Source organism: Solanum pennellii, chromosome 8, assembly GCF_001406875.1.
Source record: "Solanum pennellii chromosome 8, SPENNV200".
Classification (NCBI taxonomy): domain Eukaryota; kingdom Viridiplantae; phylum Streptophyta; class Magnoliopsida; order Solanales; family Solanaceae; genus Solanum; species Solanum pennellii.
This window is the reverse complement of record NC_028644.1, coordinates 170,623-198,418: the sequence shown is the minus strand read 5'-3', so window position 1 is coordinate 198,418 and position 27,796 is coordinate 170,623. Positions and strand designations below refer to the sequence as shown.

General features: G+C 31.2%; 1 protein-coding gene and 1 pseudogene across 1 annotated transcript; both read right to left on the bottom strand.

Annotated features, from left to right (window-relative positions):
- Positions 1 to 2,980: 2,980 nt before the first annotated feature.
- LOC107029078 lies at positions 2,981 to 10,045 on the bottom strand (annotated as a pseudogene).
- Positions 10,046 to 20,974: 10,929 nt separating this feature from the next.
- LOC107028934 lies at positions 20,975 to 27,343 on the bottom strand. The gene is made up of 13 exons (XM_015230183.2): positions 27,188 to 27,343; positions 27,007 to 27,068; positions 26,539 to 26,607; positions 25,527 to 25,602; positions 25,337 to 25,407; positions 25,061 to 25,162; positions 23,667 to 23,756; positions 23,315 to 23,389; positions 23,058 to 23,090; positions 22,812 to 22,889; positions 21,989 to 22,030; positions 21,710 to 21,825; positions 20,975 to 21,277 (listed from the first exon to the last, which is right to left on the bottom strand). The coding sequence occupies exons 1-13, from the start codon at positions 27,240 to 27,242 to the stop codon at positions 21,256 to 21,258; spliced, it is 891 nt and encodes a 296-aa protein (XP_015085669.1). The 5' UTR covers positions 27,243 to 27,343; the 3' UTR covers positions 20,975 to 21,255.
- Positions 27,344 to 27,796: the final 453 nt, after the last annotated feature.

The following is a 27,796-nucleotide window of genomic DNA, read 5'->3' as shown; positions in this document are numbered from 1 at the left end:
GTCGTTAAAATTAACTTATTTGATTTGATATAACTATCTGATATATATATATAAAAGTATTTACGAAAATTTAAATATTTTTATTTCTAATTTTATTTCTCCTAGCTTAGTATACACATTGTATCATTCCCCAAGACACTAAGTCTTATCATTAACGAACTTTCTAAAAACTTGATCGTAAATTTTTAAAATAGTTTTAAAAATAATTATCTGATTAGCTATGAAATTTGATCAGATTTTGATTTTAAAATATCTTTTGGCTCAAACCAAATTTTGGATTTTTCACACATACATTTAGAAAAATTTTGAAGAAAAAAAAATCTAAATAAAATACATTAGTTATTTTTATTTCTTGTTATTGATCCATGAATTTATGGTTATACATTATTTCGACTTGTTTTTAGTCGAATATTTTTGTGGACGTCCTTAAAAACCTTATTAATGGAGTTAGTTGGTCCCGAGGGGCAAATAGAAACATTTTCAAGTTCAAAAGAGTCTTAATGCGGGAAACGATCGAATTTACCATTTTTCGTGTGCTATAGTTCACGAATTTTTTGTGATACATGATCCCGACTTGTTTTTTGCTAAAAAATTTTATAGACATTCGTTATGACCCTATTAATGGAGTCAATTGGTCATGAGAGCCAAACTAACACATTTTCAAGTTCAAAAGAGCCTCAATATAATGTGGGATAATCGAATTAACATTTTTAATGTGTTATACCATGATTTTTGGTGTGATACGTGATCTCGATTTGTTTTGGCTAAACTTTTTAATTGACATACATTATGACCTTATTAATGGAATAAATTGGTTCGGAGGGGGCAAACAGACACATTTTTAAGTTCCAACGAGCCCCGAGGCGGGGAAAGTTAAATTTACCCATTTTCATTTGCTACAGTCTATTGATTTTTTGTGATAGTGATCCCACATGTCTTTTATCCAAATTTTTGTGGACGTCAGTTACAACCTTATTAATGGAGTCTGTTGGTCACAAGGGGCTTATTAATGGCATCAGTTGATCCCGAGGGAAAAACGAATGCGTTTTCAAGTTCAAACGAGCCCAAAGCAGGAATAATAAAATTTACCAATTTTTGTGTGCTATAGTCCATTGATGGTGATACGTGATCCTAACTTATGTTTTGTCAAATCTTTTCATGGATGTCCTTTATGACCTTATTGATGGCATGAGATGATCCCGAGGGGCAAACAGACGCATTTTCAAGTTCAAACGAGTCCCAAAGTAGAAAAAATCAAATTTACCGATTTTCGTGTGCTATAGTCCATGAATTTTCGGTGATACGTGATCTCCACTTGTTTTTGAAAGAAATTTATCATAAATGTCCGTTAAGACCTTATTAATGGCATAAGTTCACCCTAAGTGGCAAACAAACGCATTTTCAAGTTCAAACGAGTCCCAAAGCCGAAAAAACCAAATTTGTCAATTTTCATGTGCTATAGCCCATCATGAATATTTGGTGACATGTGATCCCGAATTGTTTTTGAGCGAAAATTTTTCACTAAAAAAATCACTTAATTCCTATAAATTAACCCCTAAATGCACAAAAATCACTCTAAAAATGGTGAGACTGCACATACTACTACACAAGCTCCCTAAGGCGGGTTCCATAAAGATTAAGCAAAACAATCATTCCAAGCAACATGTCACCAAAATATTTACAGAGTGACACGTAAAAAAAATTAAGAAAATTATCTAATTCGTATAAATTAGCCCTTAAATGTCCAAAAATCACTCTACTTGCTCCTCGAACTCAACCCTTTGATATAAAGTACAAACTACAAAGGCAAATCTCAATTTTTTCCTCAAGTTAAATCCACAGCACAAATGTGCAGTAGTCATATTCATATAGGAATAGTTTGAAAAGTGCTTTGAATGCTGAGCAGAAAAAGACAGTACAGTCCAGAGAAAGGACAGAGATGAAACTATATTTTATTAATTTATAATAAGTAAAATTAAGAAGTAGGGTCTCTATCACAACCAACCCTTCATAATATTTTTTTTTCAAAGGAAATTAATTTGTTCAAATATACTTTTTGGAATAATCAAAACATTACACAATCATCTTATAATTCTAATCTATACCTATTCCTTCTGATGTTTGATATTCGTTCAAGGATTAATGTAGATTCTCGCTATGTAAAATTCATTTAAAAAACAAACACTCTTTATTAAGATATTTGTTATTTTAAATTCGAAATTTCTGATTAAATACGAAAGATGTTATCACCATGATTCTTGTTACTGGTAATAAATTGTGTACATGCAAATGAATAAAATGCATGAATAAGTCAGTGAAGGGGATGGCAGGGTAGTTGAAGGTTGGTAGGGAGAATGAGTAGGTAGGTATAGTGAAAAGTGGTCAGAGAGATGTCAATCATAGAGCAATGGATTGGGAAATCATTAAATGATGTTTGGCCCCTTATGTTAAATCAACTTTTAATTTGATGTTTTAATATTTATATTAGAGCATTGAAGCACCGGATAAAGAGTTTATACTTGAGGAGACTTAAATTCAAGACTTTTGATTAAGAACATCAAAAGAGTATTCTCATATTATATATGATGATTCTATTTGACATTATACACGTCACAGTTGTACCATTAAAGAAGCACTAAGCTCGACAAACATTGTTTTGCTTCTGTGCTAAGTTCTAAGTGAGATCACATTTATGCATCTTGACCTAAATCCTCTTTAAAAATACAAATCTTTAATTCAATGAACGAGTAATAAGAATGATTTAAAGGAGAGCTTGGAGCCACGAAAAGAAGTTTTAGAGCAAGTTCGAATCTGTAGTATTATATAATTAAGTGTATATATATGCATCTCTTTATGGTTTCAATAAAAAATCACTGTATGTGTCTCGAATTTCTCTATAGATTTTGGTCTAGCACCCAAAATCTTTTGATCATATTCAATACACACATGTCCAACTTTACATAATAGTAAGTGAAGGTCATTAGGAAACTAAACTAATCTTGAAGCAACTGTAGAAACAATTTTCTTTGTATCAATTCATGTAGTCTCAAAGCCAAAAAGACCCTTAGCTACAAAAAGAATAATGACAGGGAGATAGATAGTAGATGTCACATTTAAATCAGAGACCTGACCTGATATTGGACATTTGACCTCACAAGAATCGACCAATTTGTTAATGAACAAAATGTACATGAGTGAAGTACCTAACCTGAATCTACTATCTTCTCGTGGCAAAGGAAGGAAAGTACACCATTATCGGCTATTACACTACGTAATTCTACCTCCCAGCAGCACAAATATCAGCTAACTCTGCCCATGAGGCAGATTGAAATGTTCTCCTGCCAAAGACAGAAAACACCCTGGCCTGAGAACCATAAGAATCATCAGCGCTCCATTTGCCCCCTTTTGAGGCCTGTACATAGAATGTACTTCCTGAATCTAAGTTTTGGTTAAAAGTTACATAGCTGCTTCCCCTAAATATTTAACTTTTCATCCTTTTGTTAGGTCCCCATTGGTGTCAGTGAAGTTGGATTTTATGAGTTATTCAGTTCTTCCTCCAAACTTAAATATTGAAGGACCTTGACTTTCAGCCTCTTTGGTCCTATCTCTATTGGAGGTGGTTCTCCAACAGTCTTACCCAACTCATACCCCGACTTTTCATCTCTTTTATGCTCATTTTGCTTACTAGATGCTTCTTCGTTAGACCCTTTCTTAAACTTAACAGATATGGCAAGTGTACCACCTCTGCTCGACTTGTCTTCCTTGGAATGGCTTGAATTAGCATTGGAACGGTCTGATGAATATAAGGACCCGACCCCTTCTGTTTGATGTTTCCTTAATCGTTTGTAACCCTGGAAAAGTAAATGCCAAGAATACTTCAGTAGCTTATAGTAGAATTTCACACCAAAAACAAGAAATGTCCTCACTGAAGCAAGAAAAAAAAGGTGAATGCAACTTTCAACTGGTCAATGAAATAGAAATACAACAGCAGTTGGAGATTAGCAATATAAAATTTTATTTTGATACGTGAGGTTACCGTCCATACTATCCAGTTAAAAAAAACAATTAGTTTCATTTCTTGTTAACCTGCCAAGACAGTCATAAACTACCAATAACGCACCGGGATCGACAGAGTGTAGGTAGCAAAACTATGTGAGCGAGCCCCGTAACTAAATACACTCCTCATTTTGCTCCAAATTTGGTAACAAAAATCGAAAAGAAGTTCTTACAACCATAAGAGAACTGATTTATAAAGCAAAGTAGCAAATTTTCAATATTGGGTTTGAATGCAAAATTGAAGCAAAAGCCAGGATGCAATGCAATGTTTAATCTATAGTTACCATAAAATACCTATAACCTAGCTAGCTACTCAACATTGGTTTCACGATTTCTTGAAAACAATATGACGATGATTTACATCTCAAGTTTAGCAATTTGACTTGTCAGCCTTTCTACTAGTCATTGCAACTTTTGCATATTTTTCTTTTATCAGTAGCAACTTTTATATCTATTCAACTCAAACTAAAATAATATGATTCAAAAAATATTTTAGAAGTAAATCACTATTTTTTGCACTTCTAATTCTCTATAACTTAAGGGGTCGTTTGATGTGAAGGATAATACAAAATAGTCCTGGGATTAAATTATAGTACCACTTAATTGTCGTTTGGTTGGCAAGTCCGGGATAATTTATCTCGGGATTAATAATTAGTAACGGGATAAGTTATCCTTCCCCTTGGGTGGTATAGTAATCCCGGGATAAAATAAGTAAATGACAAAAATGTCTCTTTCAACCCTTTTGTTACATCAATTTTACATTCATGAAGGGCATTTTTGTAAACAAATAAATTGTTCTTAAAATTTATTATTTTGAATACAACAAACCAAACACTCAATAAAAAATAATCCCATCATAACTAATCTCATCATTATTAATCCCATCATAACTTGAATTCAAACCAAACGACCCCAAGAATTATTATCTTTTGACCATCTAACTGTAGGTTACACAGCAAATAATGAACTCAATCCCTTCACGAATCGAAGAAGTATGTAGATTATGTATGTTACAAGGCTAATTTATGCAAAACATGAAAGGGAGAACATGAATGAATGCAGAAGATACACATTGAAAAGCCAAATAGAAACCAACACCTTTTCCCCTTGTCATAGAACTGTTTGACTAGAAACTTTAATTTGAAAACCCAAAAAGAGCAAAAGATTGCACCCAAACTTAGACCCCAGTATCCACATACCTGGTGCTCAATGTTAACTGATGTTGAATCACGTCTACTTCCATTTTCTGCTCTAAAACGTCGCTTCACTCTGAAAATTTCTGAATCGGACTCATCATCGTCTTGGTCAATAACAGTTCTAACATCTGAAACATGAGCTATTTTTTCATGTACTTTTAAATAGTCAGCACTAGGTGAGCAAGCTGATCTTTCACTTCTACACCTAGAAATGTCTCTTAAAGGCTTCACAGATACAGTGTTTCCTTCTTGAGAGTTATAAGCATTTTCCTGTACCTGAGCAAGCAATAAAATACATTTCTATTTCTGCATGATAGAAGTCAAAACAGTTCTGCCAATATAATAATCTGGATGAAGGTAACTTACATTAATACTAGTGGGGAGGCAGTCATTCCGCTCCATTGTCAAACCAGTATTGGGCACGAGTTCAATACTAGAGGCAGGCGCATTGGAAGCTTGCTCATCAAATGTTTGTTCTACCCGGTCCTCAGCTTTTACTGTCCATTCAGAATTTATTTCACAATATGGAACATATCCTTCCTCTTCAGCTTGCGGAAACATGTTCAAGAGGAGAGCAAAGTCATCACCTTCTTGATAATGCGCAACATCATGCAAAACATTGTCATCTAGCTCAAACTTTCTAGCTGTAGTTTCAATGTCCAAAATATCTTCCCTTAAGCAAAGGGTTCTACTGCTGCCACAAGGAAAATGAAGTGACCTAGGATCTGATGAAGAAACCATATACCAATTCATCAGCTCTTAAGTGTGTTGTCAGTATAACTAACAAATGTAGACAAAGAAAAGGTTTTATTCAAATATACCATGGCGAAGGCATGCTGCATGTGAATAGCAGCTGCAGTTCAGATATGCTACATAACTGTCACGCTTGCATATGCTGCAGAGAATAGTGCTGTGTGAAAATGACGATATACCAGAAAATGCTTTTAATTTCAGGAAGCACCAGCGAGCACGATGGTGAAACCGCATTAAATTTATAAAAGAAACTTTGATGGTATGGTGGGTGATCAAGTCTGCAGATGAATAAGCTGGATATTCAAGTTCCAAATCCGTAAGTAAAAGCATTGCTTCTTTGCAGAGAAGTTCCTCATTGGGAAGAAGAGGCACCCTGTTCAGGAGTGCATAACGGCGGCTAGCAATTGAACCGATTGGAAACCAATCACCAGTTGCAAAGTTTACAGCCTCACCACAGTTAAAACCTACACATTAGGGAAAGAGAATTAACTAACACTATCTGTCAGCTAAGATGAAACCCCAAGAATTTTAAAAAAAAAAAGAACATCAAGGCCCAAAATTAGAGGAGTGCTCGAGAGCTGTCAGACTTGCAGGTTTCAGGCATTATACATCCTTAGACTCTTAAGTCTAGAAAAGAAAAAAGAGGTTTACCATGGCTGAATCCGGCATGATATGCTCTTGGAAAAGTTACTATAAATTCACCAGGCTTTTGAACAGCTTTATAGACAGGAACATCATGTTCTGATAAAATGTTAGGAGGAAAAAATGTTGTCTTCTGCAAAAGCACATCAAAGGCTCCATCCTCTCCATCGGCGGTTAAGATCTCATTGTTATAGACATTCTCTCGGACAACCTTTTCAAAGTCGAGTGCTGCATGACCTGGAATACCATACCAGGTTTTTGCTGCGCCGCAGTGATGATAATTGATGCTATACACACAGACAGAGAAATGATTAATCCCCAAATTAACCGAACTAACATGTATGCTTCGAATTAAAGAACCACACCTGTACAAGTAGTGATCTTCAACATGCCAGGCAAACATACTAAATAGCATTCCAATGTACAACATCGGTTCTGTAACTCCCTATAAGATACATAAATAAGAAGTCAGGAATAATCAGGTTGGATCAAAATTTCAATGATAAAGGTGCAAAAACTAATCTGTTTACCGGGATTGCTTTTTCGAGTAGTCGAAGTACTGATTTAGGTAGGCAAGAAAATCTCTGAAACCAAAAATAGAGGGTTTATTAGAACAAAGATGGTAAACAAAAAGACATTTAGCACCGTTATATTACATCTTACGTTGATGGGAGTCAGGAGAAGCTGATGCACGGAAAATTATGAGAATTTTTTTACTTTGTCCTTCGTGTGGAAGGGTCAGAAAGGAAGAAAAAAGGGATATACCAGAATAACTAGGAAAAGAGTAAAAGAGAAGGTTGAGGGAAAACACTATCAAACAACACTGAATGCGAAAACAAAATAAATTTGCACACCAGATACAAGGCACGAAAACTCGTTTTTATACTGACAATAGAACATATCCTTGAAGACAAAAAAACTCCATATTAGGAATTGCACAACAAAAAGAAACTTGCTATGAAATCTACACCTTCATATTCCATTTGCATTTTCCAAGTTCATCATTGGGAGAAGATGAAAATGCACTACCATCGACATCGCATGCATATTCAACACTCTCAGTCTTTCCGGAAGCTATTTCATGCCAAAATTCTTTTTCCATATATGTAGGAGGAAGACATCCAGCACTACAATACCTACGAGCATAAACCTTGTTTGCCATTTTCTCGAAATCACGAAATGTGTAGTTTCTGGAAAAACATACTTTTTTCTCAAAAGCTGACAAATTATCAATTAAGTGAACACCAAATATGATGAGGAACTAACCTCCCGCTCATGAAAAAAGTAACCCTGTCATCTGTATCCCACTCAGCTAGACGAAGTGGCTGTACCCTTGTTGTAAATTTAAAGCCAACCTTCTCTTTCATCAAAACTACTCCAGCAGGAACAGAAGCCATGATTGGGGAAACAATCTTGCATATTCCTGTTACATTTCAAAGTAAAATCAACACTTATCAAACAAATGAAGCCAACTGAAACTATTCTTAGACAAGAACATGGTCCAGAAAAAGCAAGAGGCAATTACAATATGTTTTTGACTATAGTTAGGACAACTTTGAGCTATCTAAATATAAATGGAAGAGCTCTACAGATAAGGCCAAAGAAACTAGATAGCAAGTACATTAATTCTTAACAGCCAGGGTCCATCACAGAAACATATTTAATCAGGACTAGCACGTAAATTCTACCGGAAAGCTAATTGAAACATGCTTGCAAGGAGAGACATAAGAAAGGGTTGACTTATTTGACACAATATTAATATAGACCATTACCATATTTAGAAGCTTCGGGAGTTATCTTCTGGAGATAAACTATAGGATCCTCAAACTCCTCTTTACTTGGATAATACACTGGACATTCTGGAATTTTATCAGTCCATTCAAGATCAGACGTATCAAACTTCGCAACCTTGTGCTTTGGGAAAACATTTCTTTCATTTAAAGAAGTCCCAGACCCTGAATGCATATCAGCATTAACACGAATTCTTACACCACAGGAAGCTGTAGATCTTAGGGCATCTCCTCCACTTCTACTCATTGTACTGCTGACAGAAGTCAAATCATTCATGGATTCTGCTTTCATTCGTTGAAGCCTTTTTCGCTTCAAAAACTCCAACATAGCTTCCCTCGACATTCTATCAGCAATATTGCATGTATTTAAAGTTAATACTTCAGATTTTGCATAAGAAACCACAGAGAAAATGGGAAATCGATTATATGTCCCATTACAAAAGCTATTTTAGTTATATAGATTTTCCAACAGGAGATCATTATAGACAGGACTGAGGTATGCTTCGCGACAGGTTCAACGTGACCAATAATTTTGGGTCAAACCATGTATTTGTGTTTAAAAATCACTTAATATTATGTATAAATGATTTATCAAGTACCCATTAATCTGCATTTTCAAAAATCTAGAACTGATGAACTCAAAAATCCTAGCTTCGCCTTTGTTTATAGGTTCCTTTTCTTATATTCAAATTGCAACGGGCCACTGAAGATCATCTCCTCCTGAGAAAACTACAACTACTACTATGCAGCAAACCAAACTAGTTAGTATTAGCTATATGAATCTGCAGTATCTGTTCTGCTCTATATATTTGGACTGTTCCATTCCAATACTAACATTGCAAAAACATAATATACGAAACCTTAAATTTACAAACAAAAAAAAAACTATAGGAATTGTTTGTTTTCTATGAAAATGCTCGTGATCCAAACTTCAAGCGTAAAGAACAAAATCACATTCACCATTATCAAAATAGGAAAAACTTACAAGAAACGTCACACTCTTTTAAATATAAAACTGTACCGTCAACTGTTATCATAGCATCGTATTCCAAAGCTCATAGTCCCCTCCGGCAGTCTTCTCCTACACTTCACCGGAAAATTAAATCAGAAACAGCAACAACGAAGGAAAAAGAAAAAAACAGAGACAGAGACCGTCAACCAAGCCCTAGAACACAATTTACAGCACAATAAACGATAAACAAAGCATTAGGATGGCTACATTACCTCCAGACTGCATAAACCAAGCCAAACTCAGAGATCAGAACGATTTCACAGCTCGAGCGATCGAACTACGCACAGGAACAAAATACACTACTATAAAATAGAACACAATAGAGAATCTGAGAGAGAGTATATTCTCTGGAGACACTGTACACCAGCAACAAGCAGCTCTCCGGCAACACGAAAAACGTTTGCCGGCGATTCCGGATACTCTATCCAGGCGCGGAAACAACGGACACTACTCAAAAGCATGGAAACATAGAAAGTATGCGCGTTGCAACTTCACCGGCAAATGTTCACCGGCAAACAAAGCAGTTCTCCGGCGGGAATGGAGAAACGCAGAGAGAGAGAAATGGAATAATTTTAGAAAAAATGAAAAAGAGAAAAAGTGTGGATAATTTAGAGAGTTATATATAATCAAAAAGAAAAAAAAAGAAATAAATAAATCAAATTGGAAATAAATAATTTGATTTTAATTGTTTAGTTGTAAAAAACAAGAAGTGTGAAGGAAAGTGGTTGATAATTTGGTTCAACCAAATGCCTGCCGGCTCTCGAAAATAATCATAATTCATACCCTTTGCTCTTTTTTAATTAGTGTTCGATTAATTTAAATTTACGTCAAAAAATATCATAATTTGAAATCAAAGGATGACTAAATTATATTTTGACAAAAATACTTTTAAAATGTGATTTAAAAATAAGTTATACTATTAATGTGTCTTTTAATAGAAGATCAGCTAATATTTATGACGTACACAATAGACATTTGAATTTGTATAATATTGAACAACTAAATACATTCTATTTTGAGGTTTCCTTAAAAAAAACTATTTGCATAACTTTTACTTCAAATCGTCCATAATTTTTTTTAAAAATAATTTCAATTCATATTCGTATTCAATAATATTTTCATTTTTAAATCCTTTCAAAATTAAGTATATGATAAATTAATTTATTATTCTTATCCAACGTATTAAATGAATTTAAAAATGTTCTAGAAGGACTTTTGTTTCGATAGCGGTTAAAAGTGTGAAGGGTAAGTAGCGGGAAGCGAATATCAGCTGCATTAGTAGTACAGGAGAATATTGTGGGGTGCTTATATTAACCGTAGATTAAGTTTCATTACAATATTAACGGTAGAAGATAAACTTTTATATTTATATATGAAATCCGTCAGTTACTTTTGGGTACTTGAAATGACAGTTCTGTCCATGGTAGTTGCCTCTTTTTGGCTGTTGGATAAAGGGTGATCATGTCATTTAATAGAGAATCGTCTGAAAAAGGCAAATAAGTAACGTGAGTTTTAGGCTTTTATCAAAAAAGGAAAATATTAGATGGGGCAATTTAAAAGGCAAAACTTTAGGGGAAGTTACGCAATTGGCCAATTATATAATCTTTTATTCTTTTAACATAAATGAGCGGTTATTTTAGGTTGGTTATTGATTTATCGTAAATTATATTTCTATCTTATAAAGTAGATAGATCGTCATTTCAAATGACCTAGACTGTTTGAAGGATAGTTATTTACAGATAATGAAATTAATTTTTCTTGATGCCTTTTAAATCGAGTGTCTCACAACATAGACTTATTTCGTGCGCTTTATATTTCTTGTGTGATTTGTAACTGTTATCGAGATTGTAATGATTATCTTAAGGTTCTAAAAAGAGAAAAAATAACACTAAATACACATTACATATACTCAGAGGCGGATTTAGGATTTGGAGGTCGGGGATTCCACAACGTTCAAGTAAGACGAAAGAATCGATTGCTTTAATTTTGGATTACAACTCAGGTTATTGATTTATTTATTTTATAAATGAATCGATCAAATATGCATGTAGTAATATTTTCTTTTAGATATTATGTAATTAGATATAACTAAACAATTCAATTTTATTTCCTTTTGGAATTTGATATCTTCTTCGCTGAAACTTTCAAGAAAAAAAAAAGATTCTTCGCATTAAAATTTGTGTTGTATAAACCATCTAATTGTATGAACATAATATATTCATCTTCGGTTGACTTTATGTGTTATTGAAAATATATAGTTGAGAAAGAATAAAAATTATAGTTTCAGCCTAGTCATGTTACATAGCAAAAATGTCGATGAAGATCACAAGAACCTTTAAATTAAAAAAAATCATTTTGAAACTTATGTTTTTTTAAAACTACAATTTAAATATATTCTTAATAATATTTATTTGATGCTCGTAATTCAGTACTCACTAATTGATAAAAAAATAAACACGTTACACTCATATCAAGAGATTAATAATTAATGCAAGTGAAAATAAAAAAAACTCAAAATTAATTATGAAAAGAGGTCAATTTAAATTAATAAAAAATAGTAATAAATAAATAAGAACAAATATAGAAAGAAAAAAAGGAAAAAAAAAAGGTCAATTTGAATTAATAAAGAATAGTCATAAATAAATAAATAAGAATGAATAGAGAAAAAGAAAAGAAAAAAAAAAAGGAAAAAAAGAAAGTGTTGATGGCCAAGTTCTAACCTGCATAGCCTAGGTGGGATAAATATTGATGGCAAAACTAATATATATATAATTAATATATATATAATTAATATATATATATATATATATAATATTTTTTTCTAGATCACTGGATGTCGTGGCACCCCCACATTAGATCCGCCCCCTGCAGTGAGCTATTGTTGTTGTTGAGTGGCTACTGATATCAACTTTTAAAAAAATGCATCCGTAATTGGTGCAAATCAATTAATACATGATAAATAATTTCAAATAGTTAATATATATGTCCTTCATTTATTTTTATTTGTCACATTTTGATTTGTCATATCTATTAAAAGAAAATGATAAATAAAAGAAAACATAAACAATATTTTAGCTTAAGTTATAATTTAATTATAGTAAATAAATATATTTGATGTAAACGTCTGAAATGCTTACATTAAGCCACGACAAGTTATTATGATCAAGTGATTTGATAAAATTATCATATTTATATATTACTTACTAAATTAAACAACTAAACTATATTTATTAATACATAGTGTGCATTTTATGTGAACAAGATCCGCTATAACTAATGTGTTTATTTCGCATGATTGTTTTATGAATTTATTTTATTTTACGAGGAAGTAAGTCTTTTTTTTAAAATATGTTTTAAGATAAATTAATAGTACCTTTTTATATTTGAAAGTTTTGTAACTTTTTATTAACTATTTAAGAAGTATTTTTTATAGTTATAGAAATATAATATCATATTTAAGATCGTTAGATTTTAAAAATACTTTTATTATGTATTAAAAGCTTAGTTTTCAAAATTTCATGTTCAATTAAATATTATCATAAAATAATGGATATTTTTTTATCTTTTAGTTAGAAGTTCTGTTATAAATCCTACTAAAGACAGTCATATTTGCTATAATACATTTTATCTTAAATACCTTACAATATGAATTTGAATATAATCAATTTAAACAACCAATTCTATAGAATATACCATTTAACACTTTGATTTGTTATAGAATATTTTACTTTTTGAAACGAATTTGAATACATCGATTTGACCTATTATGACACGATTTGTTTTTGTGTGTGATTGAGGCACTACAACAAAAATGACCATTAATGACATTTAATTCTTAATTTTCGCTAAATATGTATTTTTAGCGGTAATTGTTACTTTTTGTATATGTTTCTAAAGCCTTTAGTAACATTGGTTCTAATAGCACTTAACTAATGCCGATAAAAAATTTAGCATCCTTTATCAGTATCAATATTTAGTGTCGCTAAAAGTTATTTTTGTTGTGATAGGAGTCTGTTTGAGAAAAATGCATTGCTATTGGTTGAAGTGTGCTTTTCCTTATTTGGAGTTTTATTATTGTAATTAGGAGGTTGGGTTAATGATTAGGTTTCCTCATTCATTAGAAAACGAAACTTGAAGGGACAAATTAAAAAGTTCTTTAATTTGGTCGGCTATCACACTTTCTTTAATTCGAAATGTAATAGTCTGTATTATTTCATCGTTTTAATTTATATGATATCATTTTAAAAATATTATTATAAATATGTGAATGTTATGATTGTTGAGTTAAAAACAAATTAAAATATGTTCCTAATACGATATTTGTCAATTGCTATTGTCTATTTAGACGAAATTAACATGATTTTTCTCATCAAGGCTCATGAATTAAATTAGAGATTCGTCGTGAGTCACATCTATTTAAGTGAAATCAACGTGATTTTTTTAATAAAGATTCATTGGTTACACTAAAGATTGTTATGTGTCACATTCATATCATGTGATATTAATAACCTATAAACCCCAGTATTTTTGTGCATTCACACCTTCAAAATACGAATAAAGATAGTAATTTGACATGTAAATGATCACAGGCTGCGCTAAGTCAAGTCTTCGTTCATTACTCTACCATCTTCATACTTATTTGATTGAATTATTGATTTAACTCTGATATTAAATATTGGAGTAAAATAATTCAAAAAATACGATTAACATGATTATATGACATTATCCTCACTTTAACTGAAATAACATGATTTTTTTTCCGCTTTATATATATAAGCTTTTTCTTTCTTCAACTATTTTAGTATGAAATTTTAGTTATATATTCAACTTTGACATATTTGAAATCACCACAAATTTTAAGCACAATATAATCATTCAAATGTCATAACTTGTTATAAATTTCAAAAAGTGTAAAAATTCGAACATGTATTATCTTGGCACATGCTAAAAAAAACATTAGACCTTAGGCAATGATGTCCATTGCTTTATAAACATTTTGTCTAAGACCTATTTTATTATTTTTATAATATAATGATATGGATACTAGAACATTTTTCTATGGCATTCCCAATATATCAAATGTAATAATTGGAAAATACAAGAAAAGATCATGTCTTGATAATGATAGGTTAAAGTTGCACCATAAAGAAAACTTTCCTACTTTATTGGATGCAAATATTAAAAATTCACTCGTGATATATATATGTGAAACCACTAGACAAGGCAAAGGAAAACATTATTGTAATCCCATGCTGAAATGGTGGATTTCACAATGGCCAATAAATTTAAAATATCGATGGATTCAGAATTTAGATGTTAATAATTGAATTTTGAAAATAATATCTAATTTTATTTGTATTAATACAACTACATATTAATCATGTATATAAGATTTAATTTGAAACTCTAATTTTATATCAAACTCGCAAACTGGATTTGAATATGTCATTGTTAGTATATCTATATGGTGATAAATTCTGATTGATTTGAAGAACATCTTGATAACATATGTATTGAAATTCAGATAAATTAAGATTCACTTCGAAAAATCCTAAATTAAGAGGTAAAGTAATTTTAACAAATACGACTCCTTAGTCAGAGTTTTTCTTTACATAAATGATATTAGATATTTATTTATCCCGATTAATTTAAGTTGACAGTATATAAGAAAATGTATTGGTAATTAATAAATTGAGAAAGTAAAATATGCCAACGATATGCTTCCATCATTACTAAGTGATTCACATGGAACCATTATTGATGATATTATTAAAATTCCAAATTGGGGATTGTGTAATTGACAAGTAGTAGTTGACTTTCTTTACTAAACATCAACTGATTAGCTCACTAAACCCTCTTAATTTGGTTTAATAATTATGTTATTTTAAAAATCATTTTGGAGGCCTGCAATTGGTCAATATGATAAATCATTATTCTTTCACTAACAATATATTAAATATATATGATTTTCTTTTAGATAATGAAACTATTGAGTAATGTATAATTGGTTTGTTCGTACACGTCTTTCAAAAAAAGAAAGTCTAAACTTTATATTTAGATTAAATAAGATAGAATCGATATGAGAAATCATTTTCTAGAATTTCATGTTATTTTTACAAGATATCTTCATTTTAACACATGTGATCCTCATTGTTACGCGTTAGAAATCCAAAAAGATAATTTCTTTTATTCAAGTTATAAGTCGACAAAAATTCTCAATTTTTCGTTTTTCTTTATAAATACTAAAATAACTTTATATTTTCTATTAAAATCTAAATCTCTAATGAAGAAGAAAATCAAAGTGAATCAAATATAAACCAAAAAGGCTAAAGTGGATTATAATATATTTAAACTATAAAATGAAGAGCTATTATTTAAACTATAAAAATGGCTAATTATGGACGAGAAATATAAAAATCGTACCACTTCACTAAAGTGCAATGTAACTAGAAAAGGTACGCAAACAAGCATTAGAGTAAAAGCTATAATTAATATAATACTTAAAAAACAAATGATTGGTGTATTTATGGCTTATTTGAGTGATAATATTTTAAAAATAGTAGTTCTATTTATTTAAGGTAAGAAATAAAGTCACGTAAATAATTTTCTTTCTTTTATTGATTAGAATTTAGGAGCGTTATTTAAGATGTTTATGTACATTTTGAATGAGAGAAAGAAGTGAAAAATCCTCTTTCAACTCTGTCTCTCTCACACCATTTAGATACTACAAAAGCAAAATCTATTTAACAATACAATCCTACTAAAGGATAAATTATTCCATATATTTCCGCACGTAACAAGAGCTTTAATACACTGAATTGTCTAATTCAAACATAATAACACTTAGAAGGTGTTAAATTGACAAACTAAACTGAATTTAAACATGTTAAAATTGATAAACAGTAATGTAACTATTTAGGCTTAGATAGATTGGGTAGCCTACTTCATCAGATTTTTAACATAATTTTTTTAATTTTTTTTAGAGAAGTTAAAGAAATACAAATAATTGAGTAAAATATATTGTAATCCATAACTAGTAACTAAAATTATATAATTACAATATATACTCTATATATACAAAGTATACATGATTTTATACACAAACACATAAATATTGCTACAAAGTACAAATAAGAGGCTAAAAATAAAGAGTTTTTAAATATATATAAGTGAAAACGAAATTAAATACATATCAAAACACATTTACTTTTTTCTAAAAAGCTCCAACATACTTTATTATGACTTATGAGTATACATAGTATATAAAAAAAAAAAATTGTTTAAGCTTATCGCACCTTAGCTTCCAAATAATCAAATTGAAATTTTATTTGGATTGGTTTTTTGGTTTTTCGAATTGATTTTAGATTAATAAATTGCTTTGTTTGGTTTTATGGTTTGGTTTCGAATTTTAAAAATAAAAATCAAAATACCGGGAAAAAAATGAATTATATATAGATATATAAAGTGTTTATGTTTGGAATTGAATTAAAGTTAACCACTTTTTATTTCTTTCATGATGATGACGTCTATATTTTATGTTTGAACATCTTTAATAGGTATACTTATAAGTATTGTATTATTAAGTTCTACTACTTACGAATTACACAGAAATTATATTTAAGAGATTTAATATTAATACTTTGGTTATGTTATTAAAGATTGATATAAATCGAAAAGAGCCGAACCGAATAGAGGAAAACCAAACCAAATCAATTCTTTTTGGATCGGATTGGATTACACTTAACAAATCAAAAAATTCAAACCGAATAATGCAAAATCAAATCGAAAAATCAAATACACACAATTACAGTATTTACTAGTTTGATGAGCTTATAAATTCGATATTATTTTTTTTTTTTTTAAAAAGAAAGAAACTAATATCACTTGTATAAAATCATGTGTATTGGCTAAACAAACATATCTTTTGGTTAAGATTTTATTTTGTCAAGTACTACCTTTTTATGGTCCAAAAGGAAAGTATTTATGACCAAAAGATTTGATTGGATTGTTGAAAGATAGGAATTTGAGGGAGCAAATCTGCAAATAGCAGCAAAAAAAAGATTTTTTGTAGTTATAATTATAGGGCAAAATTTTCAAGTCCAAAAGTACAAAATTAGCAGAAAAGGGGCTTGAGAAAGTGATATTTGCCTTAATTATCCACTACATTATTTTTGTTCCTTTATATTCTCATCATTTTGTTTTTCTCTTTTTCTCGTTTATTTCATCTGGTGTTTGATATTTTAAAATTCGATTAATTTAGATTTGTAATGAAAACTGACTTTAAATTTAAAATACATTTTTAATAAAAAATGACTTATATCCGAGGTTTGAATTAAAGTATTTAATTAAAAATAAAAAATGTATCTATTACATATACTTGCAGAATATTTAAATATTTTATTAGTGTATGTTCAAAAGTCTATTTTCAAGCCCCTACTAACAATTGAAGTTCAATTTCCTATGACAGTTTGATTAGATTGATAGAAAATAAAAGAATATTCCCTATGTTGATTTTATAACATTATTTAATTTGACACAAATTTAAAAAGACTGTTGTTATAATTTGTTGATTATTTTGTTATTGTTGTTCCTTGTTTTTTGCAAGCTATATGATGTCTTTTTTTAAAAAATTATTATTTGTTATGTCTTTTTTATTTTCATATTTTCTTTCTTCAACTATTTTTTATATGAAATATTTAAGTTATAACAGTCAGCTTTATTTTCACGACGTAGGCATATTGTTTTTGTACATACTTTAACCTCTTTAACCCTATAATAAAATTACACGAGATATATCGTGTGTGTTTTGGCCCATTCTACAATATTTGGTACATTTCTTTTAGAAACGATCAACTTTTATTTAAATATTATGTCATATTTAAAATTATACAATAACAATATATCTAGATAGATCCAATAGTAGTGGGAGTATACACATATTTTATCATTGAAAGGTGTTTTTGAAATATTCTCGACACAGAAGCAACAAATTTATTACAAAAAAAAGAAAATAATGCAGAAATCATAACAAGTAACGAAGGAAAACAACGTAAAGTCAACATGAAAGGAACAAGAACAATAAAATATAGCGTAGTAATCAAAACAAGATAAACAACATACGATAATAGATACCAAAAGAAAATGTTGTAACAATAAGGCTAATACGATGACAAATATCAACAATTCTAAATCCTCGGAAAGCAAAACAACCCTCCACTATCCCGTACCCTATTTTTAAAAATCTTAGTCTTTTTAAAACTTTGTAATTAATCAAACTTCACCAAACAAATGCAGCATACACGTTATCATTTACCAAACATAATCAATTCTTACTGTACATCCCTCCTTTAAGAATATTTATTTTATTATTTATACTACATATACAAAATCTCTTTTTACATTAACAAGATAAGAAATATACCGATATAAAAAAATTATTTCACGTTAACATAATTTGAAAAAGAATTATACTCTTAAACATGTTTAACGTAAAATATTAATAATTTATGATTATTTTTCATAATTTAAACTTATAATTTATTCATTATATAAAGATAATAGATATACATGCATGCATGTGCCTAAAAATCCAAAAATAATGTTGAAAGTCAAAGAGATGAAAGTTTTGACTAATTATTTTCAAACCTTAGAATTTTCATTGTTATTTATTGTATTGGGTAGTATATATATATATATATTTTTAATTAACGTAGCTATCAACAATGATATTTATAGGATAGAATTAGTCTTTTAAATTTTTGAGTTCTAAAACGACACTATAGCTTAATGAATTTGAAATACAATATTTATATATAAATATTAAGTAAATTTTTAATATAAATATAAATTTTGGTTAAACTATTGGATTTTATGAATCTGTAACTAATAATGTAAATTCACCCTAATGAAAAAAGAAAACACTTATTTGTATGATCATACTTATTTATCTATATTATTTTAACTTCAAATTTGAAATATAAATATTGAAATAATGTATTATATTAATCCTTCAATTTTAAAATTAATTTTTCTTGAGTTGTGAATCTAATAAAAAAGAATCTCTCTATTATTTAAAAGAAGTAGTGTTACGTATATTTTATCTTTCTCAAGTTTAATTTATTCGTAGGATCACTCGGAGTATGTTGGTATTGTTTTGAATCTCAATTATTGGTGCACTAGTAAGCGATTTAGGTGAGTTTTCTTTTTCTAATATTTTAGTCAGCTATTATTTATTTTCTTTTTTTCATGAAAGGCGCTGGGCACATGATAATTAACTATAATCCAAAGCTCAATCATGGCTAATAAATGCCTTAACATTTTAAACTATTAATTAAGTAATAATTATGCTAATTCATCTTAGAATTTGACCAAGTACTTTTGATAGAGATGATGCCTTTGGGGAAGTTTCAATAATATTGACTATGATCAAATCTTTCACAAATTCAACTATATTTGTGTTTCGATGAAGTTAGAGCTGAGCTGGGTAAAACATCAACAAGAAACTACCAAAAATAGAAATTATGAAGCTCTACTAACCATTGATCTAGTAACGAAGCCAGTAATTTTAATTAAATTCTTTTAAAAATTTCAAAAGTGCCAAACTATTTGAAATTCAAACTCGTGACTTAAAAGCAATTCTCAAGCTAGCTTTAATGTTGCCTTTGAAGTCTCCCTTATGTCTAGAGATTTGACAAACAAAAAGAATTATTTATGATAAAATAAGTTCGATAAAGTCCCTCTGAATCCCTATGCATGTTACTAGAGACAGATTCAAAATTATCATCGCATTCATTATCAATTTTGATAACAAATACAGACAGAAGTTAATATAATTAAGTATAATAAAAATTCTATTACAATAAAAAGTAGAGACCCCAAAAAAGAAAATGGAATCTTACTTTTAGTAGTGGTTTAATAATGGACTCAAAAACTTTGAGTCTTTTAAGGGCATTGCAAAGATATTACGTATTTACTACTTTTCTTCAATGTATCAAAAAAAAAAAACAGTGCAGAATTTATATTAAATTACATGCAACAGAACTCATCGATTTTAATTTGAATTATAGGATATGTTAAACTTACTGAGTCGATATCCTTAACTTGCTAATATTAATAATCAATAGTTATTGATAGAGTTGTCAATTAATTGTTCTAACCTAAATATAAACAACACGAAGACATTGTTTTGAGATTGGTTGAAAGAAGAAACAAGCATCTTTGTTCGTCTTTTGAATACCAAAATAGTTGGGTTGGTTTATAGCCCAATAGATCAGGGTTATTTTGTCTTTGTATGGTAATTCAACAACAAAAGTAGGCTAAAAAATTGACCAATTTGCTTCTAAAGCTACACTTAGTGATAGTAGACAATCATTGATAAAACTCACGCAACAACCAACAAACAACCTAAAAATAAAGGAACACAAAGAGAGATGCTTTCTTGCATATTAACATACTAGTGAAATTCCACAAGTAGCGCCTCCTAAGATACAAAAATAACCAAAGAATGTACAATCCTGTTCCAAAGAAACGGTAAAAAGAACATAACATTGCAGTATTCTTCCATTCACTGGCGTGTACTTATTTCAGCATGTACAAGTTTCTGCGAGTATAATTACTAACATGGGTGAAAAAATAGCATAGGACAAGTTTATATCATAACAAACCCAGAAAAGCAATCCGACAGATTGCTATTCATTACAAAAAAAAAAAATCATCACCCGCCCTTGTTTCAGATGTTGTGCCTTCATATATCACACCAAAAGGTAAAAAGAAATAACAAAACGAGAATTTCACATATTTCCCTTAATCAGCACTTGGTAGAGGCAGTCCTGTTAAATCCATCAACGGAAAAATGATTAGAAAGAGATATGGTTATTCCTCAGCAGAAGATACTTAAGGATCTTGACCTATATAGGCTAAGTCCACTCAATCCCCTGCTGCTCCAAACGCGGATCTAGGATTTGAAGTTTATCGATTCCTAAATGACCTCATAGTAGTCAATTATTTGTAGATATCTAGTAGATCTTGGCAAAAGATACTGCTTCTCGGAAATCCGTAGGTTATTACCCTGAACCGCCACTGCCCCACCCCGCCACCACTATAGAAAGGTAAATACCAATTCCCCAGGTGGAAAAAAATTATTAAAATAAGCAACTACAATCTTTTGTAGTGATCATAATAAAAGAAAAGGAGAGAATGGGGAGATGCGGCGTTAAAACTTGCGAAAAGAATCTGGAACTGAAGAAAGTCGGAAACAATACCTCAACAGGGGTCTAGGTGGCTCTTTCAATTTATCAATACCATCTTGAGTAGTGCCATCTGTAATAAGTCTCTTGCTGTTTACTTCTGGTAAGGCATCCACAAGTTCTTTAAGGCCCTGTAACAAGATTAGTGAAGTCAAATACTAGTGAAATTACAAAGGTTCCTGATATTCACCGAGACAATATGAAATGACAAGAAATATGAACCACAGCATATGCTCTAGCAGACGGACAATAAGCAGTAACACAACAAGAAATGTTCAAGTTAGCCGAAAGTACCATCAGAGTAGGTGTAGAGTTGCCCACATTTTTAAGTTGTTCCTGCAGCAGGAAGTTATGATTAAAAAACATATTGGTAGCAAGCATCAAGAACAACCGTAAAACCATCAAATTATCATATCATAAAAAAAGAGAAGAAAAATAGGCTCATAGTGCATAAAGTACCTAGAAAGTTTCACAGTTTTTCAATGTATGTAATAAAAATCTTTATTATCTCCACTGTATTTTAGTCTAGCAATGCTCAATGTTTTGCAAAAAATATCTCATACACCAAAATATCCATGACTCAACTTTACCGAAGCCATTAATAGTTCTGGTCTATTTGTCAGAACTCTTCTCAAAGGGAAGTAAAATTACTGATAAAACAAAATTTTCCATCTCACTTTCTCCAGGACTAAAAATCAGAAACATTCAAGGCAAAATTGTTATCCAATTATGTGGTCTTTGGATCATAGTATAAGTATCTTAAGAGGTTCTCTCCATGCTTTAAATACGAAAAAATTCAAGAAAATCCTATCATGCACGGAGAATAATTAAGTAGGGTGGTGTTTGGACACAAACTGAGTGATATTTGAAAAAAGAAAAAAGTAGTATTTGAAGTTAAGTCGAAAAAGAGTTTGTACTTGAAAAAATTTTAAAGATTGAAGGAATTTTTTTAGAACAAGGATACTTATTTCTTTTCTGGTTCACTAAACGTATCCACACTCCCGAGCATTCCGATTCAGGGAGAGGATTAGAAGCAAAAGTCAATTTGTGCAAGCATAAAGCTGAGGCGAACAGCATTTTAGTGTAAGAAATTACTTGAACTAACAATTGTACAAACCTGCAGTGTCTCAGGCATCTTCACCGTTTTTCCATTGATAAAATTACACAGGTACATAACACCAGCATTTGCAAGGTCCTGTTATCAACAGTAAGTGCAATACTTAGTACTGAATATCAATGAAGCTGACTTGGAAAATAGATATTCACTACTAGTTCCAGAAACCACATATTAGACCTTTTTGGCCATCAATAATAATGAATAGAATTTGTAGTAACAGCTGAAATAACATTTTTTTCAAATTACCTGCTTGCCTTCCAAAGAAAGTAACTTGCCATCCTACAAATTCAAATACAGTTGAGATAAAAAGATCAGTAGGTAACAGATATTATTATGAAATAGATATGTTAATATATGTTTACATAGGCAGGCACCATGACCAAGATGACAGTTAAGACCATTGAAAAAAGCTTGTACTCCACATAGATTTAGATATAACAGAAAGAAAAGTGCCTTGAAATCTTTTCGGAGAAATACACATTATGGCTGAAAGAAGAGCTCACCAGACCAGAAACCATCCTATTTAGTTGATCCAGATCAAAACCAATCTGGGACAGATCGCCATGCACATCATTAACCTGTTCCAGAACAACAAAAACCTGATTATAACAACTCCATACTTATCTTTTCTTTTCTTTTAATTGGTACCAACTCCATACTTCTCATTATAATTTTGTTCTGTGATTTAACTTTGATAAGGAAAAACAGTGTTATGATTCTCAGTAATTCAGTATTATGATTCTCTTGTGGTCATCGGAACTGGAAGGTAGGAATCTGACATTTCCGCTACAAGAGAAACATAAAAATAAAATAATGCAGTGCCATGAAATTAGATGACAACCCCAGAATACACACCTCACTCCTAATCAGTTTTGACATCTCCATTTGCTCATCCAATTTTCCATCCACATTCTCAATTCGCTGCGTTAAGTGCCTCTTTGTAGCCTGATCAAAGCACAAAACAGAACAAAAGAAAGGATGGGATTAACAAGACATTATAATTACAAACCCGCATATTTATAACATTTAATAACAATGTTGATGCTGATGCAATTTATGTACATAAACATGTCAAAGTGTCAGCTCAGAAGAAGCTATGTAAATAGAACTGTATGATATATATCAAAGTAATGAATCTCTATCTGTTCATCTGAACGAAGAAAGGTAACAGGACCCTTGATAACCAACTGATAACTAGGCTTAAATATGAAGCAATCTCAAATTTAGTATTGCTTGTAAATAAAAACACGTCAAAAATAAAAGCGATACATCATCTCCACATTCAAACAGACGCCACCCTTGAAGAGAAGCACAGACTTGATGAGCCAAGTCAGATTTAAAAACTTACACCCATGTGTAATAGTTGGAATATTTTCACACAATGACCACACTAATATTTCATTGCCCACTGCATAGTCTTGAACTCGCTGTTTCACGCAAAGTGCAAACAGCTGCTATGTGTACTCTCAACCAATTCCAACTTAACCAGAATAAGCTTCAGCCACTGAAGTTTTAAGGAAGCTTTACAGAAAGTCTGTCCATACCAAGCTAATTGTCCATAATTTATATTATGTGTTGAAGCTCAATCTTGGCAGGTAAAATAGATCACTCCTTTAGAGATTCAAATCATGCAGAAAACGTGGTCCCTATCCAGCAGGAACATGTGGCAGATACTGCCATGATGCACAGAAGCAGCAACTAACAAATGATGCATGTGCAAGCCCAGAAGACCATCCAATAATCTCCAATACAACTTTTGGTGTACTATACAATCTGATTTAAATGCGCCAAATGGATTGTCGGGGTGAGTTTCAGTAATTAGACCCGATATTGGGAGTTCCAACGTTTAAACAGACGTAGGACACATCAATCCAGCTAGTTTCTAAGTTCAAATTCCCGGCTCAGGGCCCTCTCCTGCTCCCTCCTCCTTCTCCCTCCTCCTTCTCCTCCCAAAGTTAATTAACATTAGAAAAAGCCCAATTGAATAGGACCAGATATGATAAGGTAATTTCAGAAAATACAAACACGAAAAATGGTTTCTGGCTAACATCAGGAGTCCCCAGCGGGTGAGGGATCTGATAATGTAGTAACAGCACACTATTGGATATCAAGTTTTTACCGGAAGAACCATAAACAATGTAAGTAAGAATGGAAAAAGGGCATACTTTTAACTTGAATACATGGCAAGGCTAACATGTGCAAAGATTGCAGAGGAAAAATGAAAGAAGAAAGCACAGGTGTATACTTACAGCAAGGGCCTCCGAGACATTATCAAGATGTTTTGTCAGATTTGAGACAGCAGTTGCCATATTCTTTTTTGTTACATACATAAGGTCAGAGAATGACAAACCCTACAAATATAACGAGAGAAAGAGGTGAAGATAACACAGTGAAATTAGAGATCATGAGAGAGAAAGCATTGCATAAATTATTAAAAGCTCGACATGGTATCTTTTTCTTCAGGCTAGTGGCAATCTCCTTTGAGATGTAGTATTAATAAATAAGGAATCTAAAGGTTATTTCACCTTCCACCACATGTATCCATAACCTAAGGCACCTGCTGCAGCGGCTGGCATTACCAGAGATGTCCAGTTACCTGCCAGGAAAAATGGGATCAAGGAACACCATCATTAAAAAGCAACTCCTGCCAAGTCAAAGGCAAAGATGGAAAAATCTAGTATGAAAAGGCATCACCGAAAGAATGGTAGAACATACCACTAGAACTTCCATTAAGAACAGTTATTGATCGTGCCGAAGCCAATTGCCGAACCTCCATTGCCAATCTACGAACCTACAAGAGAAATAAAGGAATCCATTGAAGTCCTAAAGAAGTAGGGGTGATCACCCTTTTTTTTTGCAAAGTACAATATAGAGAAACTTTTAAACAATTTTTGGTAGAGAAGATTCACCATGGATTTCAAATCTCATCCATACAAGACAGAGAAAGTCCCACTGGAGAGGCGGCTGGGAGAATAGCATCGGGATAACGACTCATCACTAGCTTATAGTTTCTAGACCAATAATGGATCTCAAAGAATGGTATTTCTCTTCAGCAGAATTTACATTTTGTGGTAAATTATTAGTACTTCCATACACAACACCATGACAAATAACAAATTATATCTCATGCCCACGCAACAATATCTAGATATTGTGGGCATAGGGGTGGCTCAAGAGCAAGGCTAGTAAACATCTGACTTGGGCCCAAAAAATTTTAATAGAGAATTTTATGATTTTAACTTCATTTGAAATAATATTGAATGTTATTATTTTTTAAAAAAACTAATTAAAAAAGAGGAACTATCTACTTTTTATCAAGAATATTTTAGCAACTTGAATTAAACTTAAATCTTCAAATTGATAAAAAAAGATTTTAAGATGGGAAGTTAAATGCTTTTTGTCTTTTCAGAATATACACTCTAAAACCAAGTAGTATGTATATAATATTTTTGTGTTTAAGGCCTCTTAATTTCATTCTACGGAAAGGAAATTGAAATTTAGAAAGGTAAATTCTAATTGATAGGTAAAATGGATCATCTATGTTGCTCGGGCTCTTCAAAAATGTCAACAAGTGTGTGTCAGATTAGTGTACTTCTGGAGAATCCAACATGGGTGAGGCATCGAAAGTAAAGAATCCGTGCAACTTAGCAGATCACAACTCGATTGATTATCCAAAAAACATATTAAATAAATAAAATCATCCTAACGACAAGATTAAGTTGGGTACCTGTGCAGCAATGACATCCGATTCTCCACCATCTGATTCCCCCGTCTTTTCATAACTTTTGACCAAATTCTGCCACAAACATTGGAAAAGAAACGTTCAAACTCAACAGACGTGTTTCATCATGCCCCTTGGCAGTTTTGGTTTCAATTTCTATTATATGGCCTTAGCTTGCTCCCTTAGTGACTCAACTCCCTAGTGTTCCCTTAGTGACTCGAACCTATAACCTTAAGGTAAGGGACTTGAATCTATGTCCTTAAGGTAAGGGACTGGAACCTATAACCTAAAGGTTGGAGGTGAAGGACGCTAAACATCTAAGCAGATTCTAGCTCACTGAAGATGCAACAACAGACATATATCACACATAGTAACATAGATATAAAACCATACAATCTCTATAACAGAATTGAAAACACAAAAAGCAAATTGAATCTAACTTCGAGCAATCAAAAAGCAAGATTGAAAACATACCTGAAGCTCGCCTATCACATCCGATAATTTTCCGTTTTTAAACAACAAAGTACCAGTATACCCTACATATACACAAAAAAGCATATATAATTCATACGATATCAGATCAAATCACGAAATTCACCATAATCCATCACAAACAAAAAATTACAAAACACTAAGTCTATGAATAAGTGTATACCTGCTCCGACGATGAACACGATCTTTGTTAAGCCTACTCCAGCGTGCATAGCCATGGTCGGCGTTAGTCCGGTGAACAACAAACCCTAGATTTTTTTGGTTTCCCGGCGAGGGATATTGGAGTTGAATGTTGAAAAGGAGATTAGTGAGATTGAAGCTTGATGGGATTTTATAGTGGTCAGATAAACGACGTAGTTCTGCTACTTTTTTGGGTTTTTTTGTCTATGACGATATTACCCTTTTGAAATTTGTAGAAGTCTCCACTTGTCGTGCAAATTCAACCACGTCAACCGAAGGGTACGTTAGTGTTTTTACATACTTTCCCTTAAATAAACTAAAGAGAGTCTATTTATAATATTTATAGCGTTCAATTTAGAATAAATATTACTAATATATCTAGTATATTTGAATATTATATTTTTATAATCTACAAATAAAATTAGGAATTTTGAATAATTAAGTATTTTAATTTATAGTTATACAAGTTACAATATGATTCACTTTCGATGATATATTCTGAATTTTCATTTTCTAAAAATATAATATTATTTTTGAAAAATATGATAACTATTGTTTATATGTTTTATTAAAGAATCCGACAAATTTTATT